Here is a 24,838-nt window from a genome sequence, read left to right as displayed (position 1 = left end):
TAATATATACCTTACAGGGCTACCAAAGAAGATCACAAATTATTTTAAAAAGTAAGACAAAATAAACCTAGATCTTTTGCAACCAACTGTTTAACAAATATATTTTATTACATAAATAAAAGTCGAAAGACACAGAATACAAGTTAGAAGCAAAGGTAAACCCAGTGAAACAGATACCTCCAAAATGTATCTTTTTGTTGAAGAAAATGCAAAAATAAATCCAAAAGCATAAAAATATATATCAATCCACTCATAATGAGGATGTTAGACATAAATGACAAGGATGTAATGGTCACAGAGGAATGGTGGTGGAGATCTCTCAAAGTAAGAACACTTCCTTGAATGGTTCTATAAATAAAGAATGAATCCTGGAGGGAATAAAGCTGTAAAGCAATAAATAATATATAAACTGGGCCATCCACTTCATCCATAAAGACATTGTGATTGAAGATCTTCTAGATCACATAGAAGGAGGACTCATCCATGATTTCATACATTTGTTTGGAAGGATAGAACAATCCTCAGAAGGGAACATGTAGGATGACAGGAAAGGCTCCTGACTGGTGAGATCCTCCAAACATAATGATGACATCCATGAACTGGAGCGAGCTCGTTGGGGTGATAAAGCCAATCTGGAAACACTGTGTAGACGTTCTCCAAGAACTCAGCACACTCCAGGTGTGGAGAAAGTCTCCAGGTGGGTTTAGCCTGTCATTTTTCTTTTACAATGAATTTTATTGCAATATTGATAACATCAGAGAATCAGTCAGAAACAGATGCACTGACCAACAGAAATAAAACATACAAGTTTTCTGATGAATAATACAGAGTATGTACTTATGGATAGACAAGAAAATAAACTTAGTACTCAAGTGCCGTATATAAAAAGGGAAAATAAAACAATAAGTTTCAAAAATGGTAGACATTTAGGCCCTGATTTACTAAGACGTGAGTCTACCAGCAGACTCTGAACATTCAAGCAGACTCAATTAAATCAGTCAAGACCTGTCAGTCTTCTGAGCGGCGTCTAGCAATCTCATTGATGAACGTCTACTTTACTATTAGAAAATGTGAAATCGCGCTTGGCACATTTTTAGGTGCAATACCGGATATGTTCACTAGATGGCGCACAAGCGCGGGCATGATACCATTGGCATTTTTCTGTTAGCAAAAGAGAATACTTAGAATGTAACATAATTAGTACACCTATAGTATTATTATTTTTTTTTTTTTGCTGTTTCTCCAAAATGATGAGACAACTAATGCATTTACTAATGAATTTCATACATTCTATTTTCAAATGTTAAACATTTTCACACTTGTATCTCAAATAATTTGGAATGTCTAGTTCTAATTTCCCAATATAATTATATATATTCCTTCTCTGTAATCATGTAACTATTCTATGTTAAAGACAAGTGCAGCGCTATAAATGCATGTGATCAATAATGAACGCATGGAAAAACCAAAAAGTGCAAAGAATTGCAACAATGACGTAAAATGGTAAATGGTGCTAAAATAAGTTCCTAGAATCATTCCTGAATAATGGAATGTCCTTGGTGTGAGAGTACCAACTCAGAGAGTGCCTATGAATGGCACGTGTGGTCTCTCCATGACGGACAGTAGTGAATGAACTCGTGAAAGGTAAACCACCCTTGGGACTGGTCTACACTCACCAGAACAAAAGTATTACTGTGCATGGGTTATACACATCACACATCTGGGGGTGCAGCGGTATGCTGGCAGCTATGGGTTAGTCATCCAGCTCCATCCATCCATCCATCCATCAGGGTGGGTGCCCAGATGGTCCTGGGGAGGAATTAGCTCAGCCACAGGAGCCATAAAGGTGCTTAATAGTGTAGTACACTGTCACAGGGGTGGATGACCTTTCACAAGTTCATGCACTACTGTTCATGGTTATATTTATCTTGTGTAATACCATTTTAGTAGTCTATATCATTTGACCAGCGCTCGCTTTATCATTTTTAAACAATGTAACTATTCTACATTGTATCGCAAACTGTGTCTCCCACAGTGGTTTAGTGGTTAGAGCTCAGAACCTACAGCACTTGGGTCATGGGTTCTAATCCCAGTGATGGCTACATCCCAGTTTGCATGCTTTCCCTGTATGGATGTGTTTCTGCCAACACTTAAAAGACATGCTGTTAGGTTCATTGGGCCTAGTACATGGCTGAGTTTCTGCCCTTAGATTATAAGCTCCTTGACATTTATGAACGTTAAAAATATGGAGATCAATTTTCTGGGTTGTGTCAGTGCCAGGAATATTGATCAATCAATTATGATTTTGCCTAATGACTAGAAAGTGGATGAATGTTACCTGAGTCCTGTTCTTCTGCCAATTAGGAAATGTGCACGTTTCATGCTGTGTATATTTCATTGTAACTTTTTTCTCTTCTTTTAAATCTGTCTCCTTATACAACTTGACCCCCTCCCCCACCCCATCATCACCTGTCCCATATGCAAATCTATGGATCACCGCCCCACTCTTTTTAACTATTTACTGATCAAGTGAATGTGTCTCATTTTCTATCACCCCCTCCTCCTCAAAAAACTACACTCCCTCGGCCTCAGAGATTCTGCTCTCTCCTGGCTCTCATCCTACCTGTCACAACGCTCCTTCAGCGTTACCTATAATGCTACCACCTCCCCCTCACTCCCCCTCTCTGTTGGGGTCCCTCAAGGCTCTGTCCTCAGGCCCCTTCTCTTCTCCATCTATACCTCCTCCCTTGGCCAACTCATACACTCTCACGGCTTCAACTACCACCTCTATGCCGACGACACACAAATCTATCTCTCAACCCCCCACCTCACCCCCTTGGTCTCAGCCCGAATCACACACCTACTGAGCGACATATCAGACTGGATGTCGCTCCACTTCCTTAAATTGAACCTCTCCAAAACCGAGTTTCTTGTCTTCCCCCCAGCCTGGACCCCACCCCCCATTGATTTCTCCGTCACATCCAACAACGCTACCATCAAACCCGCCCTGCAGGCCAGAGTACTGGGTGTCATTCTGGACTCCAACCTATCCCTCCAGCCCCAAGTCCAATCTTTAACAAACTCATGCAGACTCCACCTCCGCAACATCGCCAAAATCCGCACGTTCCTAACCCCAGAAACCACTAAACAGCTCATCCACTCCCTCATCATATCACGACTCGACTACTGCAACTCCCTCCTCACTGGCCTGCTTCGCCGCTGGCTATCCCTGCTTCAGTCCATCCTGAATACGGCTGCCAGACTCATTCACCTTTCCAACCGCTCTGTCTCCGCCACCCCCCTCTGCCAATCCCTCCACTGGCTTCCGATTGAGCAACGGATCAAATTCAAAATCCTAACACTGACGTACAAAGCTGTCCACCATACTGCCCCGAACTACATCACTGACCTAATATCCAAGTACCGCCCAGCACGCACACTCCGCTCCTCACAAGACCTCCTTCTCTCTAGTTCCCTGGTCTCCTCCTCCCATGCCCGCCTCCAGGACTTCTCCAGGGTGTCACCCATCCTCTGGAACTCCCTGCTCCAACCCATCAGATTATCACCTACTCTCCTCTCCTTTAGGCGCACCCTGAAAACCCATCTCTTCAGGGAAGCCTACCCCGCCCCCTGCTAACTTGCCGAACTCCTCCACTCTTCCTACCACTCCATCCCCCACAGCTATCTCCTCCTGTACCACTATCCCCTCCCTCCTAGATTGTAAGCTCCAAGGAGCAGGGCCCTCGATCCCCTCATGTTTTGCATTGTATTGGTATTGTTCTGTCACATGTTCTGTCCCCCTTTGTAATGTACAGCGCTGAGCGAACTATTGGCACTTTATAAATACTGTATAATAATAATTATAATCACCTCCAGCTCAGATCTTACATTATTATACGATTGCTGATTGTATATCACCACTAGTCTGATTGAATTCACAATTCCTGGTCAGTCCCGTTCCCTTACCTCTAATAATCTTTAGGGCCAGTTCACACTATATGTGTTTCAGTTGCTTTTTCGGCATCACAAACGCACAGAAAGAAGGTTATGTGGTTGTCAATGTCATAGTTCACATCAGCGCTTGCATTTTCAGTGCATTGCAGGTGCTGTAAACAAAGTTGACCACGCTGCATTGTTTCTGCACAGAACTGTACTGGAACATGTACTAAAATGCACACGTCCCTAATTAAATTGAAAAAAAAGAAAGTAGAAAAGACTAACTGGAAGGGATACAAAAATGCAATGCACCGTGTCCAAAACGCATCCAAAATGTACTGGAACACAATAAACATGCATGCCAAAAGGGCACGAAAAAAACCCATCAGGAACACATCTAGACTGTTTCTATAGTGTGAACTGGCCCTTAAGACTTGTTCACACCATTGGTGGTGCAGAAACGCATGCAAGAACACACATTTTCCAGCTCAGCAAAGAAATGCAATGCCCTTTGCAGATGTGCACGGTTAGGTGCAACACACTTTCACAATAACATGCCTGCAGTATTTTTGCATGTTCCCACACATTAGGCAGGCCATTAAAATTAACGAGCTGAGGAAAAAAAAAGTAAAAAATGCCCCATTCACACGGGTCCTCCGTCCTGTACAGCATGAATGAGGGGGTTGTTTATGTGGCTAGAGCCACCTGTTACACTATGGGGACACAGCAGCTGTATAAACACAGGTTTTAATCTGACAGGTGTGAAGGCGTGGGGAAGTGGCCCTGAATGCTCACTGTCTGTACACCTGCACCCATATGCTTGTCAAATTATGACCTGCAGCAATTCCATAGTGTAACATAGGTTGCCTGAAAACGGTGATAGCCACAAAAACCAACCACTGATTCCCACGCTACAGGCCACAGCACCCATGAGCCCCAAAACCTCAATTACACACACAGCTTTATTTATGAACTCAGTACAGTTTTATAATTTAGATTTCACAGGAATATGGTTGGGATTATGTCCATTAATAATGTTTTTAGTGTATTTTTACCATAAATATAATTTGGATATTTTCTCTGGCGGTGGGGGGCTGTCAGGTATGCTGTACGGGGCCCCGTGATATCTAACAGTGGCCCTGGGAGTATGCTTGTGTCTGTGCCATCTGTATAGTTAGGAAGAACCTTGAACCTCTGCTATGTACCTCAATGGATCTAGGAATTGGACATGTTTTCAACTGAAAATACAACAATTATTAGTAATGTTTCCGTGGCAAATGAGGATCAGCTCCTCGGTGGAGAACAGCGATCTCGCCATGTCCAGATGTGGTCTGGAATTCCACAAAAGAACAATTCACAAAACTAAAAAATAGACTTGTAAATGACCACTAAACTCTCCTAACTACACTCCCATCCACTCACACTCCCCACTTCCACTTCCGGGTGTGTGAAAACGTCCTTCCGCCAACGTCATGACGTATTTCCGGTATGACAGCTGCTCTAGCGCCTCCAACAGCCGTCTTGGAATTTATTTGTGCACCATAGCAATTTTACATGCGGCTCCATTGTGGATATGACATTCACAAATGTCTGCAGTTCTTTTGTGGATTTAGCATTGGTAAATGTAGGTTTGCAGCTCTACTGTGTATATGACATTGGCGAGTATATATTTGGCGGTAAAGGCCCAAAGTCAACATAAATTGGGGGCCTAATGTATTACTGTTAAAAGGATTATCGAAAAAGAATAGCTAGTTGCACATTGAACACGACCTATTCATTGGTACATAACATGGTCTTGTGGTGCAATAGGTGGCTTTAGGTTGGTTAGTTTGGACATACTTGCACATGTGCGCTCTAACAAGGAAGATTTGGGCATATTATATAGCTAGCAAAAATAAGTGTTAGGGGTGCGAGTACATTCAACTAGAACATTAAATAATCCCCCAAAAATACATAGTCCAAATGTTTATTCATCAAATACACATTCCACATTTATTTGGACAGCAACAACAAGTAGGTACATTCAATTTCTTGGTGAAAAAAAAAAAAAACACAGGCTTGATGTTGCTAAAATAGAACGGTCCTGCTCATAAGAGCTTACAATCTAAAAGATTATACTTCTAATGAACTGTGCTTTCACAGGTTACAGCAGGAAACAGACAGTTAATATAAATTACATAGTAGGCTTATCTAGCCACAAAACAAGCTGAAGATCAAAATATCAATATAAAAATACATACGTGCCAAATTAAAACACCTCCCACCTCCCCAAATCCCCCACACATACATTTCTCACCATGTTTGTCTGAAAACTGCATTTCATTCTAAATAAAGCAAACTTGGAAGAGCAGAGCAATGGACCTGTGTTAGGATTACAATGCAAAGATAATAAACACAATCATTGTACAATAACACACAAACACACCTTAGAAGGAAGAACATGCAAATCATTTACAGCCCACATCAAAACACAGCGTGAGTGTGGCCTGGGGCAATTCACCACAATATCTCTTCCTCCCCCAAACACAGCGTGAGTGTGGCCTGGGGCAATTCACCACAATATCTCTTCCTCCCCCAAACACAGTGTGAGTGTGACCTGGGGCAATTCACCACAATATCTCTTCCCCCCAAAACACAGCGTGATTGTGGCCTGGGGCAATTCACCACAATATCTCTTCCTCCCCAAAACACCACAGACAAGAAAATAATGTGCCTGTACAAGGCAAAAAATCAGCTCCAACTGCATCTCTATATATAAGGTAGGCCACACCCACCACTGTCATTCATTGGGTCAGAGAAAGTGTTTGCACCTGATGAATCCTCTTCCCACCTGCGGTAACCCTTGGTATACAGGCCCCACAAATCAGAGTCAGAAAGAAAGCCACAGTGACGTGTACCTGTGCAGCATACAACAGAACATTGAACAGGGATATGAAAGGGAACCCTATTGGCAATATTTCTTGGCTCTATGGGCACAATTCACTGCAGATTATCGCATGAGTTAAGGCAGTCACATGACCACATCTAGCATGCAATACTGAAAATGTCAATTCACTTTTGCTAGTATGCGGCATTTCCCATAAATCGGAAAAACACTCAGGAAATCAAACATAAAAAGGCCTTACACCGCGGTCACATCAAAGCCGATTTGGCATTGTAACCCGTGTGTGTCACCTTGTGTGTCTGTACCCAGGCCAAACATTCCAGGGGGTGGAGACTTCTGATCCGGGGGTGGAGACTTCTGATCCGGGCCATATGGGGGATTTCTGTTATCATTATGATTTAAAAAGGAGCCAAACAACTATGTGATTATAAATGGCTTCATATGATCACTATCCCAATAAAAGACAGTTTTTTGGCAGATCAGTCATATTTTCAATATCAATACCAAAATGTCACAATTTCTGCCAGAGTATGCAAACTTTTGAGCACAACTGTGTATATATATGTCTATATGTATGTGTGTGTGTATATATATATGTGTGTGTGTGTTTATGTATATGTGTATATAGTGTGTATATATATATATACTAACTATAAGAGTACAATTCACATTTTATTGAACAAACCTCCTAATGATAACAGGATTTGTGTTCCGGATTATTCCGCACAGGAAGTTTCAGAACACTTTATAGGTTGTAAAGAACTGAAAATTGTCATTTTTGTGTTTGCAGCATATTTACTGAAATCAAAAGCTATTTCAATCCAACTTTTTACAACATTGTAACTTTGTAAACATTTGAAGTGGTCACGTTACATTGTAACATAGGAGCCCTTATCTGATAGCAGATCACAAGTCTTGCATCCATTGAACTTGTGAGTTTTTGGACAGTTTCTGCTTGAATTTGTTTGCAAGATGTCAGAATAGCCTCCCAGAGCTGCTGTTTGGATGTAATCGGCCTCCCACCCTCATAGATCTTTTGCTTGAGGATGCTCCAAAGGTTCTCAATAGGATTGAGGTCAGGGGATGATGGAGGCCACACCATGACTTTCTCTCCTTTTATCCCCATAGCAGCCATTGATGCAGAGGTATTCTTTGCAGCATGAGATGGTGCATTGTCATGCATGAAGATGATTTTATTACGGAAAGCCGAGTTCTTCCTTCTGTACCAGGGAAGAAAGTGGTCAGTCATAAACTCCACATACTTTGCAGAGGTCATCTTTACACCTTCGGGGACCCTAAAGGGGCCGACCAGCTCTGTTCCCATGATTCCGGCCCAAAACATGACTCCACCATCGCCTTGCTGACGTCGCAGCCTTGTTGGAACAGGGTGGCCATCCACCAACCATCCACTACTCCATCCATATGGACCATCCAGGGTTGCACGGCACTCATCAGTGAACAGGACTGTTTGAAAATGAGTCTTCATGTATTTTTCTGCCCAATGCAGCCGTTTCTGCTTGTGAGCATTGGTTAGTGGTGGCCGAATAGAAGGTTTCTGCACAGTTGCAAGACTCTGGAGGACTCTACACCTTGATGTCCGTGGGACTCCAGAGGAACCAGCAGCTTCAAATATCTGTTTGCTGCCATGTAATGGTATTTTAGCAGCTGCTCTCTTGATCCGATGCATGGATCTGGCAGAAATCTTCCTCAATGTGCCTTTATCTGCACCAACCCGTCTGTGCTCTGAATCAGCCACAAATCTCTTCATAGTGCGATGATCACGCTTAGATTTTCATGAAATATCTAATGTTTTCATCCCTCGTCCAAGGCATCAAACTATTTCACTCTTTTCGGCAGCAGAGAGATCCTTTTTCTTCCCCATATTGCTTGAAAATGGCGCTCTGCTTAATAATGTGGAACGCCGTCCTTTAGTAGTTTTTCCTTAAATTGGGCTCACCGGCCAATCTAATTATCACAGGTGTCCCAGATTGTTTTCAGTGATCAAAAGAGCCCTGACAAACAATGCCATCCATGAGTTACACTGAAAAACAAAATATTTCATCTTTGTGACACTTAAATGGAATTTGCAGAATAATTTGGAACGCGGTGTAGTAATAAATCCATGATTCAACTTTACCTGTACATTGTGATTAGAGCATATCGATCTTTTGCTGAGTGATTTGCATTAAATCCATGTTATTAGAGATCGTAAAATGCTTCAGCAACTATTTAGAACTCTTTCCAAGTGATCAGACGGGTTTAGAGGAATATTATGAGGAAGTATTGTGTTCGATGTGTCAGAATTGTAACAACGGCAGTGGAGAGAGGAACTTCAAACAATCAATCAACAGCAGAGGCTGCTCAGATGGCGGTGGAATGCACGCCGGAATGTAACCACTAGTAGGTGCCTGCTCAATGCGTTCCAGCCGCCATCTTTACTTGTCACTGGAGGGCATATCACAGGAGGTGCAACCGAGAAGCCGCTGAAACCGCCCATATGTACATCCGAACAGACGGAGGGTGGCTGCACACAGCCACAGTCTACTGCTCACTGCGTCGTCACTTGCGGGACGGAGAGCCCAGGAACCAACACCTCCATCTCACAACACAAGGAGGGATGGAGGGGCACAGCGTCCACCTTGCACTAGATGGAAGAGTTTATGGATTATGATCCAAAGGAGGAAGGAAAAAAAGGGGGAAATTATGCAAATAACTTAAAAAATAAAATAAATGATTAACTAACAATTGATGGACCACAACACTGGTAAATTGAATTGATGAATAACGATAATGAAAAATATTGGAAAATATTTAAAATAATGATAAAAATATATTTATATATATATATATATATATATATATATATATATATAAATTGAATAAATGATAGTTAACGACTGAATAAATAAAAATGAATGAATAAAAGGGAATGAAACAGAAACTAATATATACAGTAAATATGAAAAATAAAGACAAAAATAAAACAGGAAGACCATAATAATAATAAATGAATTAAATAATTAATTAATTAATTTATGATGAATCATAATAAATGATGAATGATAAAAATGAATAAAAGACCAAAAACCGAGAACCTTCCAGGCCTCTATGAATTTTGGGGATAAATGAATAAAGAAGTAAGAAAAGACATTGGGCTGGAGATAAATTGTTCATGAAAAGAATGGGTAGATTTCATGTGATGTAACTCCTGTTTAAAACAGATGGAGACTTTTCATAGGGACTATATCAAGGCATGTGTTTCAAGATCATCATTCAAACCTTTTGGGGATAAAGTATCTAGTGTAAAAATCCAAGAGCTCTCTCTCCTGCAGAGTCTTTGGTGTCTCCTGCCATTGTCCAGATCTTTCGGTATGGCCTCCACCCCAAAGACTCTGATACCACAGTAACTACCTTGGGGGACGTCTTTAAAATGATGGGGGACAGAGGATTTGTTTTTACCATTTTTTGATACTGCTTTTATTTCACTGATGTGAATTCTCAAAGGACAGGAAGTACAGCCTGTATAGAGTAAGCCGCATGGGCACAAAAGTCCATACACAACAAAAGAAGTACTACATTTAATGATCCCAAGTGATCTCGCAGGTGCCACAGTTGGGGACACCACATCTATAATTCCCTTTTTGGTCAAAGAGACCAGACCATGGGCCTGGAACAGATTTAGGGAGGCTCGAGTAGCCTACTGGGAGCTAGGATACTTCTAAGGTATGAGATTCAGAACGGTTCTGTACGAGATTTAATAATAGATTCTGGGCCATTAAACAGATTCTTTCCAAAAGTTGGAACATTCTCAAAAATGATCCTGCCCTGGGTCACTCACTTCCACAGAAGCCGAGCTTGATCTTTAGGAAACCCAGAGACCTTAGAAATAATTACTTTATTATTAATAATCCTTAATAGGGGCATCAATGTATTTTCCAATTCACTCCAAGGGTCCTTTAATGGCTGAGATGATGGGCCTCCCTGATGGAATAACCAACCTCTTATGTACCTTGGGGATAATGTAGATAGTGGGGATGCTATAATCCTCCACATGTAGATAACTGTATTCCTTCTCGGTGATAAGGCCCACCTCACATGCCAGGGATAGTTCATGATTAAGGAGCGAGACCAAGCTGCCTGATGTGGGCGGATTCCTGGTTTGGGGGAACCAATCAGCTCCTGTCTAGTAATCCTCTTTGTCTTTGTATTTTAGTCCATGGCCGGGAGATGAGGAAAACCTCCGAGGATTGTCTCACTTTGTCTCCAGACTGGAAAGTAGAAGATGAGGACATCACACAGTATAGTCCAGGAGAAAACCCAGCTTCCTCCAATGTCCATCCGGCGCCACCCAGTGTAGATGGACCATCGGATTCCTCGTATCCTGAGGAACCTCAGACTGTGTGGGACCGGGCCGGCCTTCCAACAGGGAAGAGGTTCTCCTGTACTGAGTGCGGGAAGGGTTTCCATTATAAATCCAATCTTAATAGGCATAAAAGATCTCACATGGGGGAGAAGCCGTATTCCTGTCCTGAGTGCGGGAAATGTTTTTCACAAAAGTCCAATCTTTACATACATCAGAGATTGCACACAGGGGAGAAGCCGTATTTCTGTTCTGAGTGCGGGAAATGTTTTTCAAAAACATCCCATCTTTACAGACATCAGAGATCTCACACAGGGGAGAAGCCGTATTCCTGTCCTGAGTGCGGGAAATGTTTTTCAGACAAAACTAGTCTTCACACACATCAGAGATCTCACACAGGAGAGAAGCCTTATGCCTGTCCTGAGTGCGGGAAATGTTTTTCAGATAAGTCCAATCTTTACTCACATCAGAGATTGCACACAGGGGAGAAGCCGTATTCCTGTCCTGTGTGCGGGAAATGTTTTTCAGACAAGGCTAGTCTTCACGCACATCAGAGATCTCACACAGGGGAGAAGCCGTATTCCTGTCCTGAGTGCAGGAAATGTTTTTCACAAAAGTCCAATCTTTACACACATCAGAGATCTCACACAGGGGAGAAGCCGTATTCCTGTCCTGAGTGCGGGAAATGTTTTTCAGACAAAACTAGTCTTCACAGACATCAGAGATCTCACACAGGAGAGAAGCCTTATGCCTGTCCTGAGTGCGGGAAATGTTTTTCAGATAAGTCCAATCTTTACTCACATCAGAGATCTCACACAGGGGAGAAGCCGTATTCCTGTTCTCTGTGCGAGAAAAGTTTTTCAGGCAAGGCTAGTCTTCACGCACATCTTAGATCTCACACAGGGGAGAAGCCGTATTCCTGTCCTGAGTGTGGGAAATGTTTTTCAAAGAAGTCCAATCTTTACACACATCAGAGATCTCACATGGGGGAGAAACCGTATTCCTGTCCTGAGTGCGGGAAATGTTTTTCACAGAAGTCCAATCTTTACACACATCAGAGATCTCACACGCGTGAGAAGCCGTATTCCTGTTCTGAGTGCAGGAAATGTTTTTTAGAGAACTCCAGTCTGCACAAACATCAGAGATCTCACATGAGGGAGAAGCCGTATTCCTGTCATGAGTGAGGGAAATGTTCCTCACTGAAGTCCTGTCTTCCTGTACATCAGGGGTCCCACACAATCCTGGAGGTGTATTAGTGCCTTGAGTGCGGGAAATGTCTTCTAGATGAATGTTGCTGGACATCCCAGCTCTCATGTGGGGAAGAAGCACACCCTGATATACACCTCAGATATACTCCATGGCTGATCTTCATCATGGAAGAAACAGTTGATAAGATCAGAGGTCCCCAAAGACATGGATGAAGTGTGGGACCGGGTTGGCCATTGATGGCAGGAGAAGAATATAAATGGAGTCCTGCCCTGTGATTGGCTGAGTAGATTTTGTGGTGGAAGATTTTGTAACCATTTAGGGGTCTAAAACAAAAAATAAATTGAGGAACAAATGTGACCGACATTCTGCCCGTATTTATTTTCTATGAACGTTGTCTCCATCTAGTGGCCATAATGTCATTTCCTATAAATAGCCCCCTTATCTTCCTTTGTCAGACAGGGCTTCATCCTCATCCCTGAGATCACACTCCGACACGCATGAGTACTGTAGACTCTGCAGGACACAACAATAAAAATGGAGTCCTGCCCTGTGATTGGCTGAGTACATTTTGTGGTGGGAGATTTCACAAACACTTGGAGGTCTATGGAGAACAATGTTGACCGGATGTGACCGGCATTCTCCAGCTGGGAGGAGTTTTGGCCATATTTTATTTCTTATGATCATTGGCTCCATCTAGTGGCCATAATATCATATTGGGCTAGTTTTACTGATGGAGATATTTCAGAAAAATCACCTCATTGTGGCCACTAGATGGAGCCGGCGATCATAGGAAATCCCTGTGTTACGTAACATATGGCCGGATGTTGTCACAGCTGGAGGAATGATTGTCTCATTGGTCCAATGAATGTTCTATAAATAGAGTCCTTGGTTTCCTTCATCAGACACGCCCCCATACTAATCCCTGAGGTCACACTCCCGCACCATGAGGTCACACTCCCGCACCGTGAGGTCACACTCCCACACTCTGAGGTCACACTCCCGCACCCTGAGGTCATACTCCCGCACTCTGAGGTCACACTCCCGCACCCTGGGGTCACACTCCCGCACCCTGGGGTCACACTCCCGCACCCTGGGGTCACACTCCAGCACTCTGAGGTCACACTCCCGCACCCTGGGGTCACACTCCCGCACCCTGGGGTCACACTCCAGCACTCTGAGGTCACACTCCCACACTCTGAGGTCACACTCCAGCACTCTGAGGTCACACCCCCGCACTCTGAGGTCGTACTCCCGCACCCTGAGGTCACACTCCCGCACTCTAAGGTTGTACTCCCGCACCCTGAGGTCACACTCCCGCACCCTGAGGTCACACTCCCGCACCCTGAGGTCACACTCCAGCACTCTGAGGTCACACTCCCGCACCCTGAGGTCACACTCCCGCAACCTGAGGTCACACTCCAGCACTCTGAGGTCACACTCCCGCACCCTAAGGTCACACTCCCACACCATGAGGTCACACTCCCGCACTCTGAGGTCACACTCCCGCACTCTGAGGTCACACTCCCGCACCCTGAGGTCACACTCCCGCACTCTGAGGTCACACTCCCGCACTCTGAGGTCACACTCCTGCACTCTGAGACAGATAAAACTTTATTTTGGTGGTATTCAGTGCTGGAATTTTTATTTGTTTGCTATATAAATGAAAATGTCCAAAAATTTAAAAAAAAAGTGATTTTCTTATGAAATTTTGCAAATAAATAATCTTTCTTCATAAATCAGCCAAAATGTATTCATCTATCTTTTAAGTAAAAAAAATAACCCAAAATTATAATTTTTCAAAAAAATTTTTTACATTTTTATTTTTTTTATATTATTATTTATGGGTTTTTTTACACCCATAAAGGCTGTAAAAGCAATAATTTCTCCTTCTCTCCGGCTGCATTCTTTCAGCCATTGAGAAATACTGTGAGAGCTGTGATTGGTCAGAGCTGGTCACATGGTACAAGTCTGTTGGGAATAGCCCTGTACCATGTGACCTCGGTGATCATTCACAGATTTCACTAGTAGTCAGCAATGATATCAGGAAGTGACATCTTCCTTACTACTGTTCATGTGATTACTTGTCTTCAGTTCACTGGTCTTCCCAGTGAATGGCTGTGCAGGGAGGGGGTGTGAGGACACGTCTGGTGATTGGAGGAGAGCAGACTGAGCTCCCAGCAAAGATACAAAACTAACCACGCTGAGCTCTCATGCCTAGTGTGGTCAGTTTTAATAGGGAATCAGAGGGACTGGCAGGATCTCCGGGGATCTCACACAAAGGAAATAATACAGAGAGAAGAGGAGACGTCTTCATACCAGGACATGGGACAGCCGGCACAGATCAGGAATAGGACATGTTGGAGGAACATATTCTTTGAAGGAGAAGTTCAGGCAAAGCTCTTTTGTCTGTACTTCTCCTGTGGATCAGAGGAGTGCAGTTCATTCTGAACTCCTGTGACCCGTTTTCAGGTGAAACCGGCTGTCAGCTGACGTCACTCAGCCGGTCCAGGCTGGGGAAAGATACCGAGATCAGAGTCTGGACCAACCGCACCCTCCCCCTCCACAGCCCAGTGAATGTGGGGGGGGGGGGCAGGGCAGAGAGCGGTGATACCAGATCATCATATACTAAGCAGGATTTGGATCCCGGTGGAGAACTTTCACCCCAAGAAAAAATGAGGGTGAGGTGAGCAGAGGAGCCCATAGTAAAGGAGGAAACTCTGAAATGTTTTCTTCAGAAGGTCGGTGTTTTCTGGACAAGTGAATGTAAAATACACCATCAACGCGTTTCATGGCTTCAAAGTGTCACTTCATCAGGACAGGTGTAAGAAGACGATATAAAAATAGGGAATGAAGTAACAGTCCAGTATATCGTATTATAAAGACCCGAGTCACATACAATTCATGGACAGGACTGAGATTTATAGCATTCAGGATTTGTATGATGTTACACAAGGTGAAGAGATACAGTTGTGTTGAAAATAATAGCCGTCAGACATCACTAACCGGATCAATCACTGTTTTTGGTGGAAATGATATCTCTACATGGCAAATAATTTCCTAGCAGGTGTAGTAGAGTCATAGAAATCCAACAGACCCGACAGTCATGACATGCATGCTGCTGATTCTGTGTCATTGAATCACTCATTGAAAGGGGCATGTTCAAAATAATAGCCGTGTGGAGTTCTATTAGTGAGGTCATTCATTCTTTGATAAACAGGTGGCAATTATTGCCCTTATTTAAGGAAGGAAGGCAGCAAATGTTGGACATGCTGGTTACAGTGCATTTCTCTCTGAAATTCTGAGGAAAATGGGTCGTTCCAGACATTGTTCAGAAGAACAGCGTACCTTGATTAAAAAGTTGATTGGAGAGGGGAAAACATATAAAGAAGTGCAGAAAATGATCGGCTGCTCAGCTAAAATGATCGCAAATGCTTTAAAATGGCAACCAAAACCTGAAAGACGTGGAAGAAAGCGAAAAACTACCATTGGAATGGATAGAAGAATAGCCAAAATGGCGGGGACTCAGCCAACAATCAGCTCCAGGAAGATGAAAGAAGGTGTGACGTTCCCTGTGAGGACTGTTACAATTAGAAGACCCCTATGTGAAGCCAAGCTATCTGCAAGAAGTCCCCGCAAAGTCCCACTGTTGGAAAAAAGACATGTGCTGAAGAGGTTACAATCTGCCAAAGAGCACATTGACCAGCCTAAAGAGAAATGACTCCACATTTTGTGGACTGATGGAAGTAAGATTGTTCTTTTTGGGTCTAGTGGGCGGAGACAGTTTGTCAGATGACCCCCAAACACTGAATTCAAGCCACAGTACACTGTGAAGACCGTGAAGCATGGTGGTGCAAGCATCATGATATGGGGATGTTTCTCATACTACGGTGTTGGGCCTATTTATCGCATACCAGGGATCATGGATCAGTTTGAATACATCAGAATACTTGAAGAGGTCATGCTGCCTTATGCTGAAGAGGAAATGCCCTTGAAATGGGTGTGTGACGGGAGTGACTTTTGGGGGTGGGGGGACCGCTTGGTCAGCTCATGTCCCCCTCATTATGTTTAACCCACCCTGTGCCTGTTAAGGGGTACAAGGTGTGTATGTGAATGTCTGAGTCTTGTGTATAGTGTGTGCTCCTTTGTCTAGGCCACATGGCTGTCCATTGTCTGTTTGCCATGTGCTACCCCCCATTGTGCTGTGTCTTCCTGTCCAGCCAACTATTATGGGATGTACTGTTTGTGTATTGGTGTGGGGGTTGGTCAATATCCTTTGCCGCATGGCTGCATCCCATTGTTCTGTGTCTGGTTGGATGGGGAGGGGTGATGAGGTGTTTCCTGCCTATACTGTAGCCCTTCCCACTGATAGGGTGGGCTGATGATGTGTTTCCTGTCCCTGGTTGTCTTTCCCCACCCTCTGTATAAAACATGTTGTTTTGTGTACAATAAAAGTTGTTGGCTTCCTGATTTATGAAGGGCTGGGTATTGTCTGTTTCCTGAGGGATTTCAAGGGTGTGGTTCGTGGATGGTGTTCGGACAGGAGAAGCTGCGGTATAACGGAAAAACTCAGTGCGGTCTGGGTTCCGGTTCCGTTACAGGGTGTTCCAACAAGACAATGACCCCAAACACACCAGTAAACGTGCAACATCTTGGTTCCAGACCAACAAGATGGACGTTATGGAGTGGCCAGCCCAATCCCCGGATCTTCATCCAATAGAAAACTTGTGGGGTGACATCAAAAATGCCGTTTCTGAGGCCAAACCAAGAAATAGAGAAGAACTGTGGAATGTGGTCCAATCATCCTGGGCTGGAATACCTGATCACAGGGGCCAGAAGTTGGGTGACTCCATGCAACACAGATGTACAGCAGTTCTCACAAACAGTGCGACTACAACCAAATATTCATGAAGTCATTCAAAGGAAAGCAAAATCTTCAAACATTTCTCAGTTTATATAGTGAATGTTTGAGTTTGTAAAGAAGAATACAAACACTGCGATTTTTTTGAACCGTCTAATATTCACTTTTCTTCCATTTTTTTAGAGGAACAACACAAATTTGATGTATTTTTCTTCATGTTTTGATTTGGAATAGAATGTGTCGTGTTCCCAATGCATTTGTGTGGATGGAAATAAAAGCTATTAGAAGGATTTTCAGCTTTATTCACTTTTTTCAACACACTGCTATTATTTTGAACACAACTGTATATGGAGAGGATGATCAATACATGGAGAAATCAATCGATTCTATCATAGAAGGGAATCAATAGATCAATAAATGACATCAACCAATCAATAAGATCCATTTCATGGGATAGATTTATCATTCTGTGCACTGGTTATGTTGGAGGATCAAACCGTGATCACTGGATATTGGAAACATTCCTATTGATCTGATGATTGCTGGCATGGATTCCTGATTGATTATTGCTGGGAATAAAGTCCAATAAACACGCAGATTTGATGTGATTATTGATAGTAAAATCTCTTCATATTCCATGGAATAAATATGTGTAGAATAGTTTGGATTTGATGGAATAAATCTCTATAAAAAGACTTTGTTGGGTTTGTTGGTTCTTTTCTATTCCTCTCTAGGTCTGGATTTCAGGAAGAAGAAACAATTCCTCCAATTTCTAGTGGATGGTGAGGAGGGGAGAGATTTGGGGGAGTTTTGTACATACAGGAGGTAATAGAGAGAATCCGGCTAGTAATTGATGAGAGGAGATTTCACTGGAGAGTTCCATTGGAGAGAATTCAGGGCTGGGGGCACTGCTGGGGCCTGGAGGGTTCTGATTGGACCATCAGTACATGTGCCATATAAATCTGGGGGTGTGCATAAATCTCCCACTTGTGGTCTAAGTTCATTGCCAATGTTTATGCAATTGCACTGCGTTTTGGCAGATTGCATGGAGATTGTAAAGTAGCAGATCTGCCAGATGGAGATCTGTGTGTGTGTGGTGGCCCAGAAGATCAGTCTGTGGACAAACTGTTGGCTGGTGGCAAGCTACCGTTTGTGGTGTGTCTGGTGTGGGGGGGTGGACAGTGGAAGAGTGATTAACACCGGGGTTCTAGCTTGTAGGATAGCTGGAGGAATACTAGAAGGGTGTGCCAATTGCTAGACTGTTCCCCAACCCTTAGAGTGCACAAGATTGTATGTAAGATTTGTATCTGCCTGTGTGTGGTCAGCCAGCTGGATAGGAGAGTCTCCCTCTAGTGGTGACCAGAGGTAGTGCGGGCTGTGAAAGCGTATCATGGCCAGCCTTATATGCTCAGAGTCCCCCTCACCCCCTCTGTCTCCCAGTCACACATGTGCACGCCTCGGTTATCTAGTCGCTGTGGGCGTGTTTTTATCCGTGACACACCCTCAAACTGATGGCCTGGTGGAGCTTCCCCAGTCCTCTATGGGCCACTCTCCATTCGAGTTACTCTATGGGAATCATCTTCGGGAGCTCCTAGACATAGCCAAGGAAACCTGGGAGGGGGAGCAGACACCCCACAAAAGTGTCATTGAGCATATCGCTCATATGCAGGACAGGATTACAGCAATCACGTCTATTGTAGAAGAACACGAAGTTCACACCCAGGAAGCCCAACAAAGAATATACAATGGGGTTTTCTCATCTGGTGACCGGGTCCTGGTGTTGGTTCCCACTGTTGAAAGCAAGTTCCTGGCTAAGTAAAAGGCTCCTTTGAAGTGGTTAAAAGAGTTGGGGAATTACAAAGTATATCAACCGGATAATAGAAAGCCTGAGCAGATATACCATGTACACCTGTTATGCCCCTGGAAGGGTAGGGTGGCACTGACTGTGGGGTCTGCCCCTGGAACTCCTGGGAGTACTGAGTCCCCTCTAGTCCCTGAAGTCACAATTCCAGACAGACTGTCTCATTCCCAAAAGCACGGAGCTAGAGAGTTCCTGATAAGGAACAGAGACACATTTTCAGAGTTACCTGGTATGACTTCAGTGGTTTAGGATAATATTATTACTGAACCTGGGGTCTGACATAGGCATACATAGCACTGAATGGGAATCTCACTTGCCCCTTGTCCAGGCGGTCTTGGATTCTCTCTTCAAGGAAGGTTTTATGGCAAATGCCAAGTATTTGGGCTACACTATTGGACAAGGCGTCATAAAACAAAATAGATGCCATCCAAGAATGGCCATGTCCTGCAAACAAGAAGCAGGTCAGAACCTTCCTTGGTATTGCGGGGGTACTACAGAAGGTCTATCCAAAATTTCTCAACTCTAGCAGCTCCACTGGCTGACCTTGCAAAAGAGAAAGACTTGGTAAAGGTAAGATGGTACCCATTGGCAGAAGAGTCTTCCCAAGTCCTGAAGAGGGCCCCCTTGTGCACACCCAGTACTGTACACCCACTTGTTTTTCCAAGGCTTTATGTGGTTCAAATGGATGCATCTGATTTTGGTATTGGGGCAGTGTTGTCACAGGTACATAATGGGGAAGAACACCCTGTAGTGTACCTGAGCAGAAAACAAACGTAATGAACATGGAAAGAAATGTGCAGTAATTGACAAGAAATGTTTAGCCATAAAGTGGTCCTTGGATGCTCTAAGATACTATTTGTTAGGGTGAGTTTGACCTGATAGCTGACCATGATCCCCTCAATGGATGGCCCAAAAGAAGGAGACAAATAGCGGGTGAACTGGTGGTTTTTGGCTCCTCAAGATTATTCCTTCATGGTAAAACACAGACCAGGGGCTAAGATGGGAAATGTAGATGCCCGGTCCCGGGTTCACTCCTGTTGGGCCACAGCTGTGCCAACCCTGGGGTTTAATCAAGGGGGATATGTAGCAGAGTGTCTCAGAGGGAGCTGGGAAAAGTTCTGTTCAGGGTCCATACATCTCCCAGGCTCCTCCTCATACTCTCTGATCCTTGGTCCAGCTCAGGTTTCACGCCTCTCCCCGGGTGTAATTTATACTCACCAGAAACATGCAGTCAGAGCTCTCATACCTGGGAACAGACAAGTCATGTCTGGGAGAGATGGAAGGTTGGTGGAAGCTGTAAAACTGCATCTTTGGAGACTGACAAGCACTAGGCTTGCTCACCCTGATAGTACAAGAAATGGCCGCTGCCCCAGTCTATAACTGGCCTCCCCAGCAAGGAGCACTTGAACGGGCAACGCATGTCACACAACAAAAGAGACTTATCAGCCAGCCTGCAAACAAACCAAATTACCCTGTCTAACAGTATGCGTTAAAAACAGGGGTTTAGTTAGCACACATTTGCAAACACATGCGTAAGCTACAGAGCCACGTCACGGCACCCTGATAATCTGTAGTCCTAACTCTACAAATTTTGTGAGCCCCCATAGTAGATGCATTTGTATTTAATAGCTAGACCAAGGGCAGGGGGACCTGAGGGAGCCCACCCCTCCTTAAAGGTACAGGAGTGCACCGGACACCCAGCTTATAGCACAATGGTAGCCAAGGTGTCCAGTGTGTCTTCTCCCCAACAGTTCAACAGAACAAAGAATGGCCACTGTCCCAGTACCCTGATAGTCAGGAATCGTGTTTATGTAGTTAGTGCCGGGACATGGCTAGGATTTTGGTTTTGAGGTTTTTGCCGTTACTTTGTGGAACATTGTACAGCACCTGTAATCAGCACCAATAAACACTGCACTGTGTGACACCACATCACTGGACTGGTATCTGTCCCTGAAAGTGGGCCCATCCCAGGGAGCTTTGTACCCACTATCCATCCCCAGCTCATGATTCAGAAACATTGAACTGCAATTTCCACTGCTCTGACCAGTCTTCCAGCAACACCAAATCCTGTTCCATGTTACAGGTACCTCCAAGTTCTATATGTAGTCTCGGGGGTCCCTGTGGAAGTCCATGTGTGGACATTCCTACCTATGATAAATGACAGGCTAATCCCACCTGGAGACTTTCTCCACACCTGGAGTGTGCTGAGTTCTTGGAGAACGTCTACACAGTGTTTCCAGATTGGCTTTATCACCCCAACGAGCTCTCTCCAGTTCATGGATGTCATCATTATGTTTGGAGGATCTCACCAGTCAGGGAGCCTTTCCTGTCATCCTACATGTTCCCTTCTGAGGATTGTTCTATCCTTCCAAACAAATGTATGGAATCATCGATGAGTCCTCCTTCTATGTGATCTAGAAGATCTTCAATCACAATGTCTTTATGGATGAAGTGGATGGCCCAGTTTATATATTATTTATTGCTTTACAGCTTTATTCCCTCCAGGATTCATTCTTTATTTATAGAACCATTCAAGGAAGTGTTCTTACTTTGAGAGATCTCCACCACCATTCCTCTGTGACCATTACATCCTTGTCATTTATGTCTAACATCTTCATTATTGTTGGGAATGCAACAGCATGTACTATAATGTACTATATAGTATTGTGTGTTAATATCACTTGACCAGTAGATGGCACTGTACACTAAAGGTTACTAGTTGTACATATGTGTAAAACTTGCTGGTTTTATCTCTTCCTCTCTATCTCTATCTTCAGGAAGTAATATATCTGCTGAAATGTGCTCTGTATGTTTGTAACTTAAGCCACACAAGTAAAGTCTGAATTCTGCCATCACTACCAGTGTCTTCTATAACACATAACCAACAGGTTATGGGCCCAGCTCCAGACACTGGAAAAAGGAAAACTACAAGCAAGTAAGTGCTGCATTTACAATCCTACCAAATCCTATGTGAGGAAACAAGAGCTGTATCCAATTCACTGAAAGATGGCAAGTGCTTCAGATATGAAGTTTACAATAGCAAAGCTCAACAATACCAACTACCAGCTATGGAAGTTTAAGCTTGAAATGCTGTTATCCAAAGATGACTTGTGGCCGGTACTAGATACACACAGACCCAAAGACAACCCGGAAGAATGGGACAGGAAAAACAGGCAAGCAAAAGCAGTCATAAGCCTGTTAGTGGAGGACGATCAACTCATTCATATAAGGAAAGAAAACTCAGCTAAAGGTATGTGGACTGCATTACAAACACTGCATGAATGTGCAAACCTAAACAGTAAACTATATCTGCTACACAAACTGTATAAGATGAGGCTGGAAAAAGGGCAGGAAATGGGGGAACATGTAAATGCTATGCTAGAAATTGTGGACCAGCTGGGTGCAATAGGTGAAGAATTGAAAGGCAACCATGTTGTGTCAATACTTCTGTGCAGCATTCCAGAATCATACAGAGCCCTTATAAATGCTCTAGAAACTAGACCGGAAACTGAACTGACACTAGAATATGTTAAGGGAAAATTAATTGATGAATACAGCAGAAGAAAAGAAGATTTGCATAGTGAAGAGAACGAGAGACCAGAGGCAGCTCTGAAGGTGCATGAAGGCATAAGACAAAGCAAAGAAACCAGGGTATGTTTTCGCTGCAAAAAGGCCGGTCACCTGAAAAAGAACTGTTCAATCTGGAAAGCTGAGCAGGAAAAGCGGGAGCTACCCACAAGAGAAAGAGCTAAAGCAGTCATGAAAGAAAATGAAAGTGCATCATGGAGTGGGACTTTTAAAGTGACTCAGAATAGTACCTCACATGGATGGTACATTGATTCAGGGGCAACAAGTCACATGACAAGCGACGAGACATTCTTCACAGAAATTGATTTTAGTGTAAAAGATAAAGTCTTCCTAGCAAATGGGAAAAGTATTACAGTGGAAGGTAAAGGTCAGGGATTTCTGAACTGCAAAACGCCATCAGGGGGCAAGCAGAGCATCCTTGTAAAGAATGTTCTATATGTTCCAAGCCTAGAAGGAAGCCTCCTATCAGTTAAAACCCTTGCAAGCAATGGACTCACTGTCCAGTTCAGAGGTGATGAATGCACAATTCAAAATGGAAAGCAAATCCTAGCAAGAGGAAGGTTACATGAACATCTGTACAAAATCATCACTGAAAGTGAGAAGGCTAATGTGGCAACTCATAACCCACATGACAAGTGCATCCACCTGTGGCATAGAAGATTGGGGCATCGAAACCCAGGAGCTATAAAGGACTTTGCAAAGAGAGGTCTATCAGAAGACATGAAAATATTGCCTTGCCACACACTCAGCAAGTGCAGGTGTTGCATCAAAGCAAAGGCCACCCGAACCTCTCTTCCACAGACCAGTCAGAGTAAAACCATTAAACCCATGGAACTGATACACAGTGATGTGTGCGGACCAATGAAAACCATCACACCTGGCGGGAACAGATATTTACTGACTTTCATCGATGATTATTCCAGGTACACAATAACGTATCTAATGAAGCACAAAAGTGAGACATTAGAAAAACTTCAAGAGTTTGTAGCTATGACAAGCAACAAGTTCCAAAGGAAACCTGGAATAATACGCACTGACAAAGGAGGGGAATATATGAATAAAGAGATGGAATCATACCTAAAGAAACAAGGTATTATACACCAAACAACTGTACCATACACTCCTGAGCAAAACGGTGTAGCGGAAAGAAAGAATCGCACTCTTGTAGAAATGACCAGATGTATGATTACGGACGCTGCCTTACCTAAAATACTGGGGAGAAGCAATAATGACTGCAACATACCTACAAAACAGGCTCCCATCAAAAGCTATTGAGAGTACACCATATGAAATGTGGAATGGATCAAAACCTAACGTAGGACATATCAGAGTATTTGGCTGTAAAGCATATGCCCACATTCCAAGTCAGAAACGCTCCAAGTTGGAGAACAAAGCCATAGAAGGCATTCTGGTTGGCTACAGTGAGCAGAGTAAGGGATATAGAATCCTTTGTCCAAAGACCAACAAGGTCACAGTAAGCTGCAGTGTTTATTTTGATGAAAGTGAAGCACCAGATAATACAATTCTTGAAAAATGTGGAGAGGATTTACACACTGAATCGGCAAGAGACACTGACCCATGCGAAGCAGGACAAGAGCCAGAACAAGAAGTGGAACTTACAATCAACCAGCCAATGAACAAGAAATCAGAAGATCCTCTCGAATGACAAAAGGGATACCACCCCACAGGTTATCATACGCTGCTAAAACACATCAAACACACATCAAACATCCTGGGAAGACATAGAAACTTTGCCAAGAAGAGAAGCCGATCAGTGGAAGTACGTCAATGCCGTCCAGTGCCGTCGACACGTTGCGTCACGTGACCTCATGTCCTGATGAAGTCAAGAGGTCACGTGATGCAGTGCATCAACGGCATTGACATACTCCTGGTTTGGCGCCATTTTTGGATTGGAGATACACATTTTTTTTCTTCATGCTGTTTACTCTGCACTGTGGATCCTGTTGTATGCTGTATACTCACACCCTTGTGATTCTGCCTTGATACACGCTTCCAACATGTGACTGCAATACTGGCTAGTTTATTACTTGTTAATAAAGCTGTATTACACTATGGGGAGCGTGTTCTCTTGTCGTTCTATGTTATGAGTGGTGAGGTCTGACATTGCCTATCCACCTGCTG

General features: G+C 43.5%; 1 protein-coding gene across 1 annotated transcript in view; it reads left to right on the top strand.

The window, feature by feature from the left end:
• The window catches only part of LOC149436761 (uncharacterized), a 283,632-nt gene that overhangs the window by 125,934 nt on the left and 132,860 nt on the right, over positions 1 to 24,838 (top strand). Inside the window, 1 exon segment of the mRNA XM_089661484.1 lies at positions 11,254 to 11,531. Within this exon segment, the coding sequence (XP_089517610.1) occupies positions 11,254 to 11,531 (278 nt within the window).

Source organism: Staurois parvus, unplaced genomic scaffold (genome assembly GCF_062004578.1).
Source record: "Staurois parvus isolate SC_StPar_1 unplaced genomic scaffold, SC_StPar_1.0 ptg001345l, whole genome shotgun sequence".
Taxonomy (NCBI): Eukaryota; Metazoa; Chordata; class Amphibia; order Anura; family Ranidae; genus Staurois; species Staurois parvus.
This window is presented reverse-complemented; position numbering and strand designations above follow the sequence as displayed.